This window comes from Pinus tabuliformis, chromosome 8 (assembly GCF_031772625.1).
Source record: "Pinus tabuliformis cultivar Carrire ecotype Pingquan chromosome 8, CPIR1, whole genome shotgun sequence".
NCBI lineage: Eukaryota > Viridiplantae > Streptophyta > Pinopsida > Pinales > Pinaceae > Pinus > Pinus tabuliformis.
In genome coordinates, this window is record NC_142294.1 from 1,686,327,591 (window position 1) to 1,686,346,407 (window position 18,817).

The 18,817-nt window shown below is 35.1% G+C and overlaps 1 protein-coding gene across 1 annotated transcript; it reads left to right on the forward strand.

The window, feature by feature from the left end:
• The first annotated feature begins 7,546 nt into the window (after positions 1–7,546).
• Positions 7,547–8,578, forward strand: LOC149242720 (F-box/kelch-repeat protein At2g44130-like). The gene has a single exon (XM_089370967.1). It carries the CDS (start codon positions 7,547–7,549, stop codon positions 8,576–8,578), a length of 1,032 nt encoding a protein of 343 aa, XP_089227093.1.
• The last annotated feature ends 10,239 nt before the right edge of the window (positions 8,579–18,817 follow it).

Genomic DNA, 18,817 nt, shown 5'->3' on the forward strand with positions numbered 1-18,817 from the left:
ATGGAAGGAAACCAAACAAACAAGACTTGAATGTTTTGATAACCAAACGTCACATACTAATTAGGAAGATGAAAGAACAGTCAATAAGGAAAAGCCTCAAAGAAAGCAAGTGTTATACAACAAAATGACCTCCTCATCAACTCAGAGGTGAAAGACAGCATGACTAAAGCAAATACCACAATTGCAGGCCTTGAATCTACACTAATGTTGGTTGCACACTATAAACCTTCTTTATAAAGCTTGTTACCAAGCCTAAGGGTGCATTAGCGACCCAGCTAACTCAAGTTGTTAGACCAGGGGCAGTGTTAGTGAAGCTAAGGGAAGTTCAATGGGTCAAACCAACGAATCTGCTCATAACTATCTAGATATTTATCCCTAAATTTTCTCAAGAAAAGCAAGGGAATTCCCAAAAATCAAACTATTTGGGGAAATTCCAATCTGAAAAAGAAGGCAAATGGGAAAGAGCTAGAAAATAGGGTAGGTTCATTTATTTTTCCCTAATGAACTCTATGAAGTTCTTTACAACCCTAACTCATCTGCTACATAAGCAGTGAGAGGTCCATTTGAAGGGCTAGTATGTATTATTATGCATATAAATAGGGGTTAGGGATTTTTACTGAACTAACATAGTTTCGACATTATTATTTTTGGGCTTTTAATTTGTTTAGAGATGCTACTACCTAAAGCACTTTCACTTTTTGACTTTAAAGGATCTTACACATGAGTCTTAATTACTCTTATTAGGACCTAGATGGATGACTTATGATAATTTAATAATTCACTGAAAATATGATTTATGGAATCAAAGTGGAAACGAAAGATGGAAAGTAAAACATATGGTTGTGATATGAAGTATGATATGTTCTATCGAGTTCTCTATTAGTATGGTATGACTCGTGAAGTGATAATGTATCTACAAGAAAACCATGACCGACCATGGGAAACAAAAGGTAAAATTCAAGATTACTGTTATACATTATTAAATTACATTGAATTCCCACCACATCCAAAGCACACCTATGAAACATTAACACCATGTTGAAGAAAGAAACTCATACATGAAACCATATTAGATAAACTAAAGTGAACAAGATAAACCAATATAACATACTGCCATGTTGTGAAAGTCTAGTGTGTCATATGTAAGTGCATTTCCATTCTACGATGTACTATATAGTAGTTGACATATCATGGTTGAAGCATGTAAAAAAATTGAGGAGAACTAATGTGAGATGAGATTATCATACCTCTAATGGAGAACTAGGAGAAAGTATTCTATAAATATATGAGCAAGAGAGCTCATTCAAGTTGGAAAAACAAATTTGAGGGTGTCTCTCAAAGTAGTTACCACTGTGGGGGAAAAGCTCACTTGAAGCAACTCATTTCTCTCATGGCTTAGTTGATCCACTCAATATAGAGAATTATAGGTATATGATCTAGTGATCCAGGAGCTATGGCACTCCCTTCCATTTCCCTAGACAATGTGAGAAAGGTGTTACACTTATTTCCCTTTTGGCATATCCATTCATTTCTGTGCCCTTGTTTATTAGTTCACTATTGTGAATAATTTAGAAAAATATAACTTGGCTCTCAAACAATCTATACCCATCAATAACTTGTGTTGAAGGATTTCTAAATTGTCCACTCTTTGTACTCATTTATAGCCTCATAGGTTCTATTCGAAAGGGAGGTAGAGTTTGTACACCACAATAGACTTTAGCACTCAAATTGCTACCAAAATATGGGTCCTTCATGCCACAAACAAGGAGCCCTCATGGACCAATGTGGTGGTGCAACAACCAATGGGATTTCATACACCAATTGGTTAATCTCATAATAAGGGGACTCTCATCCATCAATGTTTTTTGTTATTATTGTTAATGTCAGACCAAGAGGTAACTCCTCAATACAATTCATTGATATTCATTCAAGTTGGCCTTTATTATATACATGAGGGAGAGACTGTTCATTTCATCTCCTGGTGGCTCTTCATATTTTCTATTACTTATTTACATCAATTTTAGTTATTTACACAATCCTTAATGATTAGGTGTCAACATTCCCCCCCTTAGTCTGAAGGGATGTCGGTGAGTCCAAGCATTGTTCTAAATCTTTCAATCTTTTCTCTTCCAAGCGCTTTGGTGAAGATGTCTGCAATTTTCTCATTAGTGGAACAATGGTGGAGATGGATTGTTTTGGCCCCAACGTGATGTCCAGTCAGATGATATTTAGTATTGATGTGCTTCGTTCAATCATGAAACTTTGGGTTCTTGGTCAACTTTATTGCTGAGGTATTGTCAACCATGAGTGGAGTCAATTGTACTTGTTTCACCTACAAATCTTTAAGAATTTTCCTGAGCCACACAATTCCTTTTGTTTCCTCAACTGTTGCCACATATTCTGCCTCTGTTGTGGAATCTGCTAGAACTGATTGTTTGTGTGATCTCCAGGGGACAGCTCCTGATCCAAGACTCATAGCATAACCTGAAGTAGATACCCTAGTTTATTTGTCTCCATCGAAGTCTAAATCAGAGTATCCAATCAAGCTGAAGTCGTCCACCTGTGTTTACTTGATTCCAAAGTCTTGAGTTCCCTTCAAGTACCTTAGAACTCTTTTTGTAGCAGACCAATGTCCCTCACAAGGCTTTTGCATAAACCTGGAGAGGATTCCAACAACAAATGAAATGTCTGGTCTAGTAGTAGTTAGGTAGTTGAGACTTACTACAAGCTGTCTATCCTTTGTTGCATCCTCAAATTATTTTCCTTCAATGGATGTGAGCTTTATGTTATGTTCCATTGGAGTAGTAAGAGGATTTAATTTTGTCATGCCAAACCTGTTCAACACATCTCCAATGTACTTCTTTTGAGAAAAGAATATGGACTTCGGATGTTGAGTTACTTCAATCCCAAGATAGTAATGAACATAGCCCAAATTAGTCATTTCAAAACCTTTCCCCAATTCCTTCTTTATGGATGCAATGTAGATTTCATTGTTCCTGTCATCAAAAGATCATCTACATATACCACAAGATACACAACAATTTTGCCAAATTTCTTCACAAATAAAGTTGTGTCATCAAGATCATAATGTTTGAAATTGAGTTTTAGAAGATGCTTAGTTATTTTTTCATATCAAGCTCGTGGTGCTTGTTTGAGGCCATACAAGGATTTCACAAGTTTGCATACTTTATTTTCATGTCCTTTCATAGCAAAACTTTCAGGCTGCTGGGTCATAAAAACATCTCTTTTAAATCTCCATTCAAGAAAGCCATTTTTACATCCATTTGATGGACTTTCCAACCGTTCTGAGCTACTAGGGCAAAGAGTGTCTGGATGGTAGCCCATTTTTCTGTGGGGGCAAAATTATCCTCATAATCGACCCCTTACTTCTATGCAAAATATTTTTCCACAAGCCTAGCTTTGTGGTTGTCAAGTGAGCCATCAACTTTAAACTTGTTCTTGTAGACCCACTTGCAGCCAATTGGTTTGGTTCCTAATGGGGGATCAACAAACTTCTAAGTGCCATTATTTTTTAGGGCATCATACTCCTTTTGCATTGCTTCTTTCCATTCATCATGAGAAGCATCTACTTTGGAGGAAGTTGGTTTGGAATCTGTAGACAAATTCAATTCACAATCATAAGAAACATCCATATCAACAGGTGAATCAGAGTCATCTACATCACCTCCATTTTTCCTGTTTGAATTTCTAGTTCCAATATTTCCAACCTCATCAGGATGAACACTTTCAAGTCTCTTTGTTAGCCACTTTTGGGGACCTTTCTCAGATGGTCCAGGATGCTCCGTTGATTGAGTTGGGACTGAATCAAGATTGAGTCTCCCAATTCTATCAATCACATCACTTAAAGTATCATTCGTTGTTGAAGTTTCATGCGGGGGAGAGAGTGCTTCAGAAGAAGAATCAATAGGTTGATCTAATATAGGAATCCCCCCTTCAAGATGTGGAATTTGATTATCGAATTCTTGAAATGATTTTTCATTTGCGAATCTATCCAAGCGATCAAGTTGCCGCTCAACAACATTGTCAGTTTTGGATGTTTCAAGAAAGATTACATCTCTAGATACAACAAAATTTTTATTGAATTCATCATAGAGACGGTATAATTTGGAGGTGTTTGAATACCCCAGGAAGATACACTTACGACTTCTTGCACCAAGTTTGTTTCTATGTACATTTGGTATCAAGGCATAACAGGTGGAACCAAAGACCCTGAGATGCTCTAGCGAAGGAATGCGCCCATACCACATTTCATAGGGAGTCTTGTTTCTAATAGCATTAGATGGACATCTATTCTTTATATATACATCACATAGAACTGCATCAGCCCAAAACATCAATTTCACATTTTTGAAAAACAACATGGAGCACACCATATTTAAGATTGTCCTATTCGTTCTTTCAACTACACCATTCTATTGGGGATTATAAGGCATAGTTGTTTGATGTTTGATCCCATGTTGGCGAAGATAGTTTTCAAATTCATTTGAAGTGTATTCTTTTCCATTATCAGTGCGAATGGAGCCAATATGAGATTGTGCATCATTTTCAATCCATGTATGAAATTTCTTGAATGTTTGAAAAGGATCAGATTTGTTCTTCAATAAATAAACCCAACACATTATGGTGTAGTCATCAATAAATGTCATCATATATTTATTTCCATTTGCAAAAGGAATAGGCATTGGACCACATAAATCTAAACGAATGAGTTCAAGTTTTCTATGTGCTCTTGAATGTGAATCATGAAAAGATTGTTTTCTATGCTTTCATAGAATGCAAGCATCACATTGCCTAAGTTTCCTAGGAATTGTAGGCAAACCAGTAACACCATTGTTCTTCAACAAGCGGAAGGTGTCATAGTTCAAATGCCCAAATCTAGCATGCCATAATAAACTTGATGGAAGTGTACCTTCTTCATAATGAGAATTGTATGATAAATGTTATGCATGAGCAGAGGTACCCTATAGCTTGAGAAGCCTTTCTTCTTCTATCTCCCTCATGTATATAATAAAGACTAACGTGAATGAATATCAATGAATTGTTTTGAGGAGTTACCTCCTAGTCTGACATGGTATCAAAGTTAGTGCCATTTTTGGCTTCCCTCTTCTTTGTAGCTCCCTATTTTTCCTATGGTATTATGAATCCTACGTAGACTGGCTAGCCTGGCAGCTCTGATGCTTCCACTGGCCTGAACACATCATTATTCCCCTGCGACTCACTAATATTGTATTGATTCTGGCACCCTCCATAATCATCAATCCTACCTCTGATGCCTTATCTGCTATGCTGCTCTTCTTGCTGCTCCACCTACATACAAAACACTCAGCCTTTCTATGCTTTCCACACTAGTTTCCATACCCATACAAACCTAGCACCCTCATGGTTTTCTTCATCTGGACTGCCACCTACACTGTTATTAGGTGTGTTTTCTGGATTATAACTCACCCCAGCATGAAATGGAGAGCTCGGTGCTACAATTGAAGTCGACGCTAAGCTTGAATGCACCATACAACGCATTCAAATCATATCTATTGTGGGAGTAGTTATCACTCGCAAAAGTATTTTTACAGCACTTAGATTTTACAACGCATTCAATCATATCTATTGTGGGAGTAGTTATCACTCGCAAGGAGAACTACCATGAGTGGTCTCAGAAGATAAAACACACCCTCATTTTCAATGAGTTGTGGAAAGGAGCGTGTGTTGGAGACGGAGACAAAGAGCTAGAACAACCTAGTTCAGACAAAGAGTTCGCCATTTGGGAAAATAAAAAGTGCAAATCCTATGCATTAATTGCAACATCTGTAAGTGAAGAGGTGAGTCGACATATTTCGCCATTTTCAAATGCTTCCGAAGCCTTACAAAAGCCAAAAGAACTCTATGACTCAGATTCTGCACTTGAAGTTGTTCAACTCATGATTAAACACTTCACTCTTGAATTACAAAAAATGATCCTCTTGCTCTTGCATCAGAAGTAAAATCCATAATGCATGATATCAAAGTCACTAACGTTGAACTAGATATTCCTCTCATAGTTTTTCTCAAGGCACTTTATCCTACTTACTCCAATTATCTTGAGTCATTGCAAGCAAATGGAAATCTCAAAGATATTACCTTTCACTCTCTTATGAAAAAATTTACTGAAAGAGAGAAAGATTTTGCAAAGAAGAGAACCCTTGAATCTTCTGAAGAGACTGTGTGCCTTGCTCATAAAGAAAAGAATCTTGCCCAAGATTTTTCCAGAGGAAGAGGTGGTCTAAGAGGAAGAGAAAGGTATTTCAGAGGTATGGGGGGTAGACACTCTCAAGGAGAAAAGTCAGATTTGCATTGCATACGCTACAAAAGAAATGGATCTCATGATGCCTCCACATGGAAGTTACCTTGGGACAAAATTGAGCAGCAAAGAAACCAAACCAAAGGTAAAACTAATGACATAGACAAAGGTAAAGCACCTGAATCCACTCATTATGTTGTGGCACAGTGTGATATTGGAGTAAATGAAGACTTATTTAATGCTTCACTTGCTTCTTGGAAAAATGATTGGTTGCTTGATTTAGGAGCAACTTGCCACATGACTCATAGAAAAGATTTTTTTGAAGAATTTAGTGACAATGTTGATGGAGCAATAAATCAAAACTCAAGCCATTAGGGCTTGGCATAATTAGGCTTAAATTGCTTAGCCTTCTAGACTTACTGCTGCACTTAGGCTTCTCCAGTTGTAGGGTACCTCAAGTTAATAGAACTCAAATTCACATTTTATATTATTAATATTTTACCATCATCATATTATAATTAATAGCTATAAATAAAATACAAAACCTCAAATTAAAAACTCTAAATATAAAAAGTTGATAATAAATTAACATTTGAATGAGTTAAAAATATAATAAAAGATATGTTGTAATAAAATGAAATACTTAATTCATTTAAAAACTTTAAATAGCAAAACCAACTAAACCCATTTCATGCCCGACATATGTATATAATTTTCCTCCATAAAAACTCGTGTGGAGGTCATGATCTTTTACCTAAAGCATTAACATGTAAAAGTATTGACATGTCAAATTTATATTAAATAATTCATTATATTATGAATTAAAAAATTATATATTTTTCACAATATAAATAAATAACTTTTAATATATATATATATATATAATTAATTCCCCAAGGAGAATCTTGCCATAATGGTTGTTACATAAAACATTGCTATTTAAAAATATTGACTAATATTAAATGTTTCCTTCTATTGTGAATTAAAAATTTATATATTTTTCATATTACTAATAAAACATTTAATGTAGTTTATGAATGGATATAACGAACTCCATTTCTTGTCGGCTTGAAATTAGGTTTTCCACATCTCCACTATATATTTAACGTTTTTCCACATCTCCACTGTATATTTAACTGCACTTTTCCGTTTTTAGTTACGGTGGTTTACTTTCTTGTTTATTTCTTTATATGTGGTAAAACTCTCGGTAAACTTGATCTATTAGCAGATTAGTGTGTTTAAAGTGTCCTAATGGAGGTTATTCCGGAGGATGTTGTTCGAAAGTGTTTGCTGAAAATGCCTTACAAATCACACGATACTCTGAAAGCTGTGTGCAAAAGCTGGGAGGCTATACTCAGTAGCCCTACTTTCTATGGTGACAGGAAGAAATTTGGGACGAGCGAGCAGCTTATTTGCCTGGTTCAAAGAGATAACAGGATTCCCGTCCTACTTGTAGTAACGGTATACGACCCTGTGAAAGGCACCTGGGAAAGGCTACCTCCAATCGATGATCCCCCCAATACTCAAATACCAATATGCTGTCAGTGCGTTGCTGTGAATCGCAAGCTACTTCTCATAGGCGGATTCCAATCAGCAACTTTGATGAAGAGTGTTTATATTTACGACTTTGAGTGTGAGAGATGGCGTCGTGGAGCTGACATGCCGACACCTCGAGCATCCTTTGCCTGCTCTGTCTCTGTGTCCACCGGACTTGTCTACGTGGCTGGCGGGATCGACGAGCTTGACAACCCTCTTGCCTCTGCAGAAGCATATGACGTGGAGAAAGACAAGTGGGAAATATTGCGTCCTATGATCGAAGCGCACGGGCAGGGAAGCCGCGGTGGATTGGTGGAAGGTAAGTTCATGGTGTTAGACGAGGAAGGGCAAAGTGCAGAAGTTTTCGATCCGAGTGAGGGAACGTGGAGAATGGCACATTTCAGGGGAGAACGGTGGAGAAGTTGTGTCATTTCTTCTTCTTCCGGTGGGGGGGAGTTGTACGTGTTCACCGAAGACGAACAGGTGGAGAAGTATGATGTGGGGAAGGACACTTGGAGTGTTGTATCTACTCTTCCCATTCCCCACGATATTGGCTTCTTTTTAACGTGCGGTACACAGTGGCGTGACCAATTTTTTGTAAGCGGAGTGGGAGAACGACGACCGCGTCCCAACAAACATATATCTTATCTATTCAATATGTCAACCAGGCAGTTGATGGAACTTCACGGTTATGGTGGGGAGCGCTTTGAGGGCACCATCCTATCTGCAGCAACCCTGGAGATTTAGAGTTGTCAATACAGGAAATGGTTTTTTCTTGAAGTGTTTTTGTTTGTTCAAAAATTCTGTATACATTTTTAAAAGTGGGTTTAATAATTAACTATTAAATCTATTTCTTTTTAAATTTTACTGTAATTATGTTCAACTATTGAATCTATTTCTCTTTAAGTACCATAAGCATAATAAAATTATCTGACAAAAACGAGGTTATTGCATGAATGATTGTTCTGTAGCGTCAAATCATGGTTCTTTGGGCAGGACCTTCTGCTGAGCGTAAACTATCTATCATATAATCTGTTGAAACAAACTCCATTACGTCCATCGTCTTCCCATCGCTATCCAATTACCGGTACCTTCGCCACCATTTATTGTTTATAGAAATCGAATATGAATTTGTTTTTAATTCGTTGAAAATTTAAAACAAATTTAATATAAATTCAGAACAAAGTAAAATGCCAAATCAACTATGGAGGTAAGTAGTATACAAATGATAGTTTAAATATATCGACTAATTCCTAAACAAAGAATGTAGCTTATGGAGGTAAGTAGTATATAAATGATAGTTTAAATATATCGACTAAATTCCTAAACAAAGAATGTAGCTTATAAATTCATAATAACTGCAATCTTACTGCTTTTCAGATAGATTTCAAACTCATTATTTTCATTTCCTTGCAAAACTCTTCTTAAAAAGATCCTTCCTGCAATAGCAAGAAAACAATATAGATTTTTGGCTCTTAACTGTCATCGCCCACACCAGTTCTCAGAGGTGAACCTTCACTATCACCAACTAGGAAAAATTGAGTCTCAAATGAGACATCTCCAATAGGAGCCCATCCTCTGTGTCATCCACCAGAGCTTGAAGCTAAACAAAGACATAAAATGAAGGGCTTTACAAAAATACATATAAAAGCATTCATCCTAACCCATAGAAAATAATTGTGATTAGAATAACCAAAAAAACTCCCCAAAAAGTGCACTTCATGCAGCTATCAGAATGCTTCTTGTAGCTATCTATCAGAATGCATTGTAAACCTCTTACACATGGAAGTTTTTATTTTCTAAATACAAGACACTAGTAATAAGGATTTCATACACTTAAGCATCCACTTTCAATAAATTAATGAAGCCTAGTCTTGACAACAAATAAAGCATCCAAATTGAAGACAAAAATATCCTAATAGAGTAGTCTCTTACATGAGACTTTATTGCAATATTAACCTTGTAATCTTCAGTATGTATTTCAAAATTATCATAAATTATTAAAAATGAGCCCTCATCAAAACATATCAAAAGTTCAAAACCAAAAGACAAGAGATCCAAATATCATTGATATGTTTATTATCATACATGAACATGTAATTTATTTAGAAATTAATGAAACTCATTCTTAACCAAATCATGTTGCAACTAAAAAAACATAAGAACTGGAATAACCTCAATGGGAAAAGGGCATTAAAGACATCCTGCAAAATAGGATACGAAAAGAAGATTAAGCTTTCTTGAAAACCAAATGAAAAGTGGCATACACCACTAAGACATTTATGGACACAAACAACCAATCAAAAACTTTCAATAACAATTATATAAAAATTATAAGGAGAAACTCAATCAAAATCAGTACCCCATTTTCCTCTTTGATTTTTTTTTCCATTTTGTTTTCCTCTTTTGGAACCTTTATAATTAAATGATTTAAATCAAATATTTCATAACAAAGTAATCTCATATCACCTTAATTCACAATGCAATGGATAATAGTTTTAAATTTCTCCCCACTTATGAAATTCTCCATTCTATTTATTGTTTGACCATGATGATATTTGCATCATAATCCTTGTTCATGAAAATACCATTTAAGAAGTCAATGATAAGTGGCACAATTGGTTCCTCAAACAAAACTCTAAAATAAGAAGACATCATTGTTTGATTGAACTTTGAAGATAAACATTATCAATAACTTTTCATTAACTTTCCAAATGAGTAGAAACATCTTTGAACAAAACACTAATCACTCTTATAAAATTTCTTCAAATCTTAAATCTTATATTTTAGATTCAATAAAGTCTATCCTTAAAGTAAATATGGTCACCATAAAAATTTCTCAATTAAGTATATTGTTTCCTAGCATTGTTAAAAAACAAGTTTATTTAATCTTATCAAAAAGTTATTCAAAATCTATCAAAATTCTTAACAAAATCTATCAATACTAAACCAACATTTTAATCAAAATTCTTCACCTAATACATTTCCTCCTCACTAGGAATCAGAGTTCCTAAAAGAATAATGTCATAAACACAAAGCCACTTTGACAAAAAAATCACTGAGGGTTACACACTTGAAATTTGTAAACATTAACTAATCCATCATATGGCTTGGGAATATATTTATTAAAACCTCTAGTCAAAACGCCACCAAATATAGCATCTTCCTAGAATTTCAATATATTCTCTTTGATAGCATATTAAAATTTTATAAGATGACATGAAGCAAGGTAATGGCTATGCAATTCATAGTAATTTATGAGCTGGCTTCAGAACAAATTTATAAGATTTGTAATAGGGGTTGCATTGAGTATAGTGTTGCTAAAAATTTGCATAATGGAGTGTTGTTAGGGGGTATGCCAATGGTGACACATCATGTGATCATATCACACTCACATAGACTATATTTCGAGCTTAGTTATTTAAGGTTGTGTGTAGAATATTTCAAGAGAAGCTATGCATGACAATTTATACATGCCCTAACATAATTCACCCAAAAGATACAAAATTTATCTAAGAGGTTGATTTATCTTGGGAAATGTGATTTTTATATGACAAGGCATGCATTGGGCTTAAGATTGTAAAATATCTCATAACCTTTTTCAATATACTATAAATCAAGGCCTTGTAACACTAGCATAGGGAATAATAAACATGTGTGGGAGCGAGGACATTCATATAAATTTGATGTCTAACTACAGAGAACATATGCTTCATAATATATTTTGTCACATTTTATTCCTTTCATTGAAATAGAACTTGCCACAAATCTTTTTTTGGGGCCTAAAAGAAAGGGATACCTAGAAATTTAAAGATATACCTAAATTGAATCTACAACCAACTTACATTAATTAATTTAGAATCTCATTAGCATTGTTTATATGACATAGTTTTGGTCCATGGAATCTTCAAAAGGTAGGGATATATGAAAGATATCTAGGAGTTTCATCACATTTTTTAAACACTCAATGTCCTTTTTCTTGTGAGGAAGTCTCCTTTTTCTTGTGAGGAAGGGGGATCATCTGCAAAGTGACCATGACACTAGTTCATTAGGTAAGAATAAACGGCCCTAAAAGTATATCTCTTGTGACATAATGTGGAGGTTCAACATATGAAACAGGACACTAAAATAATAAGACAACATTGTTTGATTGAACTTTGAAGATAAACATTATCAATAACTTGTCATTAACTTCCAAATGAATAGAAACATCTTTGATCAAAACACTAATCATTCTTATAAACTTTATTGAAATCTTAAATCTTATAATGTAGATTCAATAAAGTCTATCATTAAAGTAAATATGATCACCCTAAGATTTTTTTCAACTAAGTATATTGTAACCAAGAATTGTTGAAAAACCTTTATTTAATCTTATCAAAATGTTATTCAAATTTATCAAAATTTTTGACCAAATCTATCAATACTAAAGAAACATTGTAATCAAAATTCTTCACCTAATACATGTCCTCTTAACTAGGAATTAGAGTTCCTAAAAGAATAATCTCACTAAAACAAAGCCACTTTGACAAAAAATAATCACTGAGGGTTAAACACTTGAAATTTGTAAGAAACATTAACATATAGTCTCTTCATAAAATTCTAGTAGACCATTTAAAATTAGAACAAAATTTGTTTGATAAACCCCCTAAGTTTCCTCTATGATGCTAGAAGTAGACACTTCTCTAGAATTCTCATTGGGAAGAGTTGTAGATGCATACTTCTGCAGTTAAGAATATAGTTTGGAATGAAATGGATGATAGGTAGAAGTGTCAGTATGGATAAGAATATAGTTTGGAATGAAATGGATGATAGGTGGAAGTGTCGGTATGGATAAAGGTAGATGGTAATTTATGAATATGGTGAATGGAGATTTAAGGAGTGAATGTAAATCGACCTTTTCCATTTCACCTACCATCCTTTCTTTACATCCACGTTTAGGTTCCAAAATATCCACCTTAAAGTTTTATACAAGGCTATAGTGGAAATTTTTGGCAATGTGACCATTAACTCCCCCACATAAAGAATGCCTGGACTACTTCTAAATATTGTCCTTGAATCCGCCTTTGACATCCAAATTCAGGTTCAAAATTTTCTAGAGAGGCTTAGAAAAAGCATTTGGCAACACAGATTGTATTGTCATTAATTCCTGCTTGTAAATAATGTCTAGAATGACCATTAATTTATTCAATGTCATCTCCAAACTTGTGTTTTCTGCTTTAGGAGACTTGCTTGCTTGTATTTGAGATTCAAGGTTAGAAGTAGCCCTCTTATGACGTGCCCTTTTTCTCTTGATTGCATCATTGTTCATGTTTATAGCTTCATTTCATTGTTTAGGAATCTTCCTTGGTTGTATTTGTCATTCAAACTTCGAAATAGCCCTCTTATGGCGTGCCCTTTCTCTCTTGATTACATTGCCTTTCATGTTTATAACTTCATCTGATTGCTCAGGAATCTTTGTTTCTACTCTCCATGTTTGTGCGGTGTAATTTGGGGTCCCATCACTTTCCCTTGCAAATTGATCACTGCAGATGGTTTGATCCTTTGCAGGCATCTTGATGTAGTTAAACGAAGCTCTTGAATTTAGCTTTTTGTGATTTCAACTAGTGTCCTTCATTTCTTTTCAGATTCAAGTTCCAAAATATCCTCATTAAAGGTAAGGTATGGGTTCACACCAAGACATGGAAGGATATAAGAACATATATTTTCATTATGGGATATACCTTGTTAAGACATCCATTAGTATAGTTTTTCCAGCACCACTAACTCCCATCAAGGCTCTAAGTACCCCTAGTCTAAAGGATCCACTTACATTGGAAAGAAGTTGTAGCCTGTCTTGACCCAACCCTTCACTTTTCATCTCCTTTTACGAAACTAAACATTATTTCCAAATATTCCATTGAAGGGAACATAGGTATGTCAAATTACTCACACATTACCAATTCAATTGAAGGATTTATAGATACACATATCGGTGGCATGTTAACATAATAGTTTATGTTCTCAAAAGCCATCGACAATGGCCTGAAAGGAAGGATGATTCCTTTCTTCTATTGTGTGGAGACATGAGTGACATTGAATTCTATACGAGGTGTAGAATTGCCTTCAAAGGTTATATTATCTCTCCTCTCTAACAAGTAAACATGAATGAAAAAATTATTAAATATAAGAAAGAAAAGTGCGTGTTTTTATCATATACTTTTAAAGATTTGGATGTGAATAGGTTATTTTATAGATTGCAATCTTTATAGTTCAATATTTTCATCTTTTCTTTTAAGAAAAACCAAAAAGAGTGCTTTTGAGCCTAATTCAAGATCAGCACAAAGGTTTTCTAATGTCTCTCACTCAGTTGTCTGAGAGAATGTGTTACAGAGAAGTTATGTAGTTCATTCATGTCTCTCACTTCTTTGTCTATAGACCTAATTGCATTTCACTCTAAAAAATTCCTCAACGTGGCATATTGTATTGTAACCTCCCCATTCATAACTTACGGTTACATATTGATGAACACTCCTAAAGAACCTGTTCGGTACAGGAAATTTCCTTTCTCTGAAACCAAAACTTCCCTGCTAACCTGATTTCCCTGCTAACCTGCTCGCTCTTCGAGAGAAAGAGAGTCAAACAAGGTCTTAAAATGAAAAGGCTATCATTGGGAAGAATGTGAATCTACAGAAGTGCCAGAAATCAAAATGTTTGAATGAGTTGACCAAATTGACAATGGGTAAATTGTTCTTTTTGTCTAAGCTCATGCGATCAAATAAAAAATGTGAATGCAAATACCATATAATGTTTTGATATATTACCCATATAATGATTTGATTTGTCAATATGCTATGTCACTCTCTTGACTCAAATATGTAATAGACAATAAACTAATCAATGATAAAGAAAATAAAATGTCAAAATGAGGTGGGACCAGTTTTGCAAATAAGTCTGCTGTGCCTGTCAAGAGAGTGTCCAGCCTCTTTGTTCCAAGGTCCCAAAAGATGGTCCCAAATAGTAGGGCAATGAGTGTAGTGAAGAAAAATGGCACAACATTATAGTGTGGATTCCTCAAATATGACCAATGTTGCTTCCAAAGGCATGCCACGCACTGAACCTTGAAGGACTATGCATATTGTGTTGGAAAACTCAGATCCTGTGAGCCAAGATTAGGGGTGCTTAGCTCTTGAATAAGTGCTTGATTCCATCTTAAAATAGAACAACATAATTGTCAAATAGGGCTTTAGAAAAATTACAGTTTCTTGGGAAAAATTATTGCTTCCAAAGGCATTCCACGCATTGAATCTTGAAGGATCGTGCATATTGTGTTGGAAAACTCAGATTCTACGAGCCAAGAGTAGGGGTGCTTAGCTCTTGAATAAGGTCTTGATTCCATCTGAAAATAAAACAACATAACTGTCAAATAGGGCTTTAAAAAAATTTACAGTTTCTTGGGAGAAATTATGTAACTAAAGATAGGGTAACAAAATTAGATATACACAATAAAAAAAGCTCAAAGTTCTGAAACAAATTCCTACAATTATGTTAGACATACTCATAGAGTGCTAATTTTGTGTAGATCTAAGCAAACTCTACATCAAGTTCTGGAATGGCATCTAAGCTCAAATGATCAAATAAAAAATGTGAATTCAAATACCATATAATGCTTTGATATATTACCCATATAATTCTTTGATTTCTCAATATGCTAAGTCACTTTGTTGACTCAAATATGTAATAGACAATAAACTAATCAATGGTAGAGAAAATAAAATGTCAAAGTGAGGCTTGACCAATTTTGCAAATAATCGTGCATATTGTGTTGGAAAACTCAGATCCTATGAGCCAGGATTAGGGGTGCTTAGCTCTTGAATTACAGTTTCTTGGGAAAAATTATTGCTTCCAAAGGCATGCCACTCACTGAACCTTAAAGGACCGTGCATATTGTGTTGGCAAACTCAGATTCTACCAGCCAAGAGCAGGGGTGCTTAGCTCTTGAATAAGGTCTTGATTTGAACAACATAATTGTCAAATAGGACTTTAAAAAAATTACAGTTTCTTGGGAGAAATTATGTAACTAAAGATAGGGTAAATAAATTACAGATGCAAAACAAAAAAGATAAAATTTATAAAACAAATTCCTACAATTATGTTAGACATACTCATAGAGTGCTAATTTTCTGTAGATCTCAGCAAACTCTACAACAAGTTTTTCCTCAATAGCTATGGCTAATCTGTGGTATTTCTCGAACTGCGTGGCCAAACAACCAAGAATTGGACAAAATTTAAGGAAATAAGTTTCATGATTATAAAAAGAGTTGTAGTTTAGAAAACCAATAAAACTGAAAATTTAGCAATTATTCCCTGACTTGTTCGAGCCCTTTGCAACCCTTCATTTGTTGTTAAGCCAAGAAAAGAAACTTAGAGTAGGCCTTTTGTTTCACATTGCATAGATTGATCATGAAAGTGTTTGAATTCACCTCATCAAAAGCTTCAAAGATATCAATGCTGGGTTGATGGATGGTACAAACAATAGTTCGACCTGTATTGACTGTGTTGTGAACAATACGCATAACAATTGCTGCAGCATGGGCATCTAGTCCTGAAGTTGACTCATCCATGAATATTATAGAAGGGTTGGAAACTAGTTCAATTGATATGGAAAGTCTCTTCCTTTTCTTTGTAGAAAGACCCGTCACTCCAGGAAGCCCTACAAGAGCATCTCTGAGAGGAGTGAGCTCTACTAGCTCCATGACTTCTGTCACAAACATCTGCATTTACTATAAAATCAAAAATATGTGAGTAAAAGTTGCTTGCAGAGTCTCATTAATAAGAAAGATCTTTAGTCTCAATAACTGCATGCAAGGGGGAGAAATTTAGAACAACCATTCTAGTTTTGTCGTCAACCTCGCAAGGAAGACGGAGCCATGCAGAATACACGAATGATTCAAAGACAATGACATTTGGAGAGTGGACATCATTTTATTCACAATACCCTAAGATGTGAGCAAATGTTTCTCGCCTCTTGGGGAATCCAGAGATCATTGTCGTCCTACGCTTGAAGCCCCCGCGGAACCAAGAAACCTCCATGAGGTGCGGAATGGTGATCCTCCTCAGAGAGGGTTAGGGTCTAGGAGTCGGATAACGAGACGCCGAACTTCAGAGGAAAATTGGGGCATGCATTTGGAATTCTTATACATCATTGTTAGATGTAGCCCACTAGGAGCATGAACAGTATGCCTCCGCACGACCAGATGTCGGACTTGGCTCCATTGGTGACTTTCATATTGCCATTTTCATCTAATAATAGGTTTTATGGCTTCAAATCTTGGTGACACACACTCATGCTCTGACTATGGAAGAAATCCACCGCTGAAAATACTTTTTTTCTTCCTCTTCCTTCAATATCCTCTTTTCGACAACTAGATTGAAGAGCTCGCTATTAGAGTTCGCAGGGTTTTTACCTATGCAAATCGAATACTAGATTCGAGTGAATTCGTAACTATTTTCTAGTCATGGAATGGTTTAGCTTTTCTCAATCGTCTAACATATCATCTAATGGTGTAAAGTAATGACAGGTAGGAAGAGAGAAAAGTTTATTTACGAGGGAACACCTTACCGCGTAAATATCATACCATTGCTTAGAAATGTATATAAAACCAAAAAGATAAATACAAATACATATTAAATGAAAAATGCCAAATCCTGAAGCCAAGATTTGCATAACTCACTTGAGTTGCCATACAGGAAAAATATGATGACTCTTGCTCTCATCTCGCATGGCTCCCAAAAATGGATTTTTAACAATTCCCAAACCTAATGGAGGGTTTAAGGTGATATTCCCATGAATTTTGGACATAATACATTGCCCCAACACCATAAAATTCCCATCCACTATCTAAATACTAGGAGTAAAAATCATTTTCACACCTCTTAGAGTTCTCTCTACATGTAAATTTATATGCTTATGTGAGATATAACAATGAAATTCTCATGAAATTATAGATACCCCTTCAACAAAGTATTGGGTGTGAATTGAAGACAAAATACACCACCTTCCTACTAAAGGAATTTTATCGTTAAGAGAACGTGCTGAGCATAACACAACAATGTAGATGAATTTGATTGAATATAAGGGTGAGGTTTATATGGATTTCCTTTATTGTCTCCTTGGAGCTTCTTTGCTCTGACATATTATCAAAAACCCAAAGTCTCTTGCTGGAAAATGACTCACGACCTGTGTAAAACTCAGGAATGCGCTACTCTGCTATGATATATTATATATAAACTAAAGTCTCTTGCTTAAGAGTCACGACCTACACAAATGGACACTAGGTATCTTGCTCGAAATGAGTCATGACGTACATGAATGGAGACTGAGTCTCTTGCTCAAAAACTAGTCACAGCCTGCACTAATGGAGACTAAGTCTCTTGCTTGAAAATGAATCACAACCTGCAGGAATGGAGATTGAGTCTCTTGCTAAAAAATGAGTGACGAGCTACACAAATGGAGACTATATAATTTATGTAGGAGAATCACCTAATTTCAACCATGCCCTCAATTTGCAAACCAGGAATTTGGGGCGATTGCAACTAAATCCAACCTCCAGCCCAGAAAATCGGGAAATTGCAAGCAAAGCCAACCTCCCAAACTAGGAAAATCAGGCTTTGTGTTGTTTATCTTCTTTATTATTTTTTTGCTAAAATGTAATAAATATCTAGTTTTTAAATAAATATCTAGTTTTCATAGGGAGTCTTGTTTCTAATAGCATTAGATGGACATCTATTCTTTATATATACATCACATAGAACTGCATCAGCCCAAAATATCAATTTCACATTTTTGAAAAACAACATGGAGCACACCATATTTAAGATTGTCCTATTCGTTCTTTCAACTACACCATTCTATTGGGGATTATAAGGCATAGTTGTTTGATGTCTAATGCCATGTTGGCGAAGATAGTTTTCAAATTCATTTGAAGTGTATTCTTTTCCATTATC

Bases quoted from the DNA above. Each gene is read 5' to 3' on its own strand.
- LOC149242720 (XM_089370967.1), top strand. From the start codon at position 7,547: ATGGAGGTTATTCCGGAGGATGTTGTTCGAAAGTGTTTGCTGAAAATG.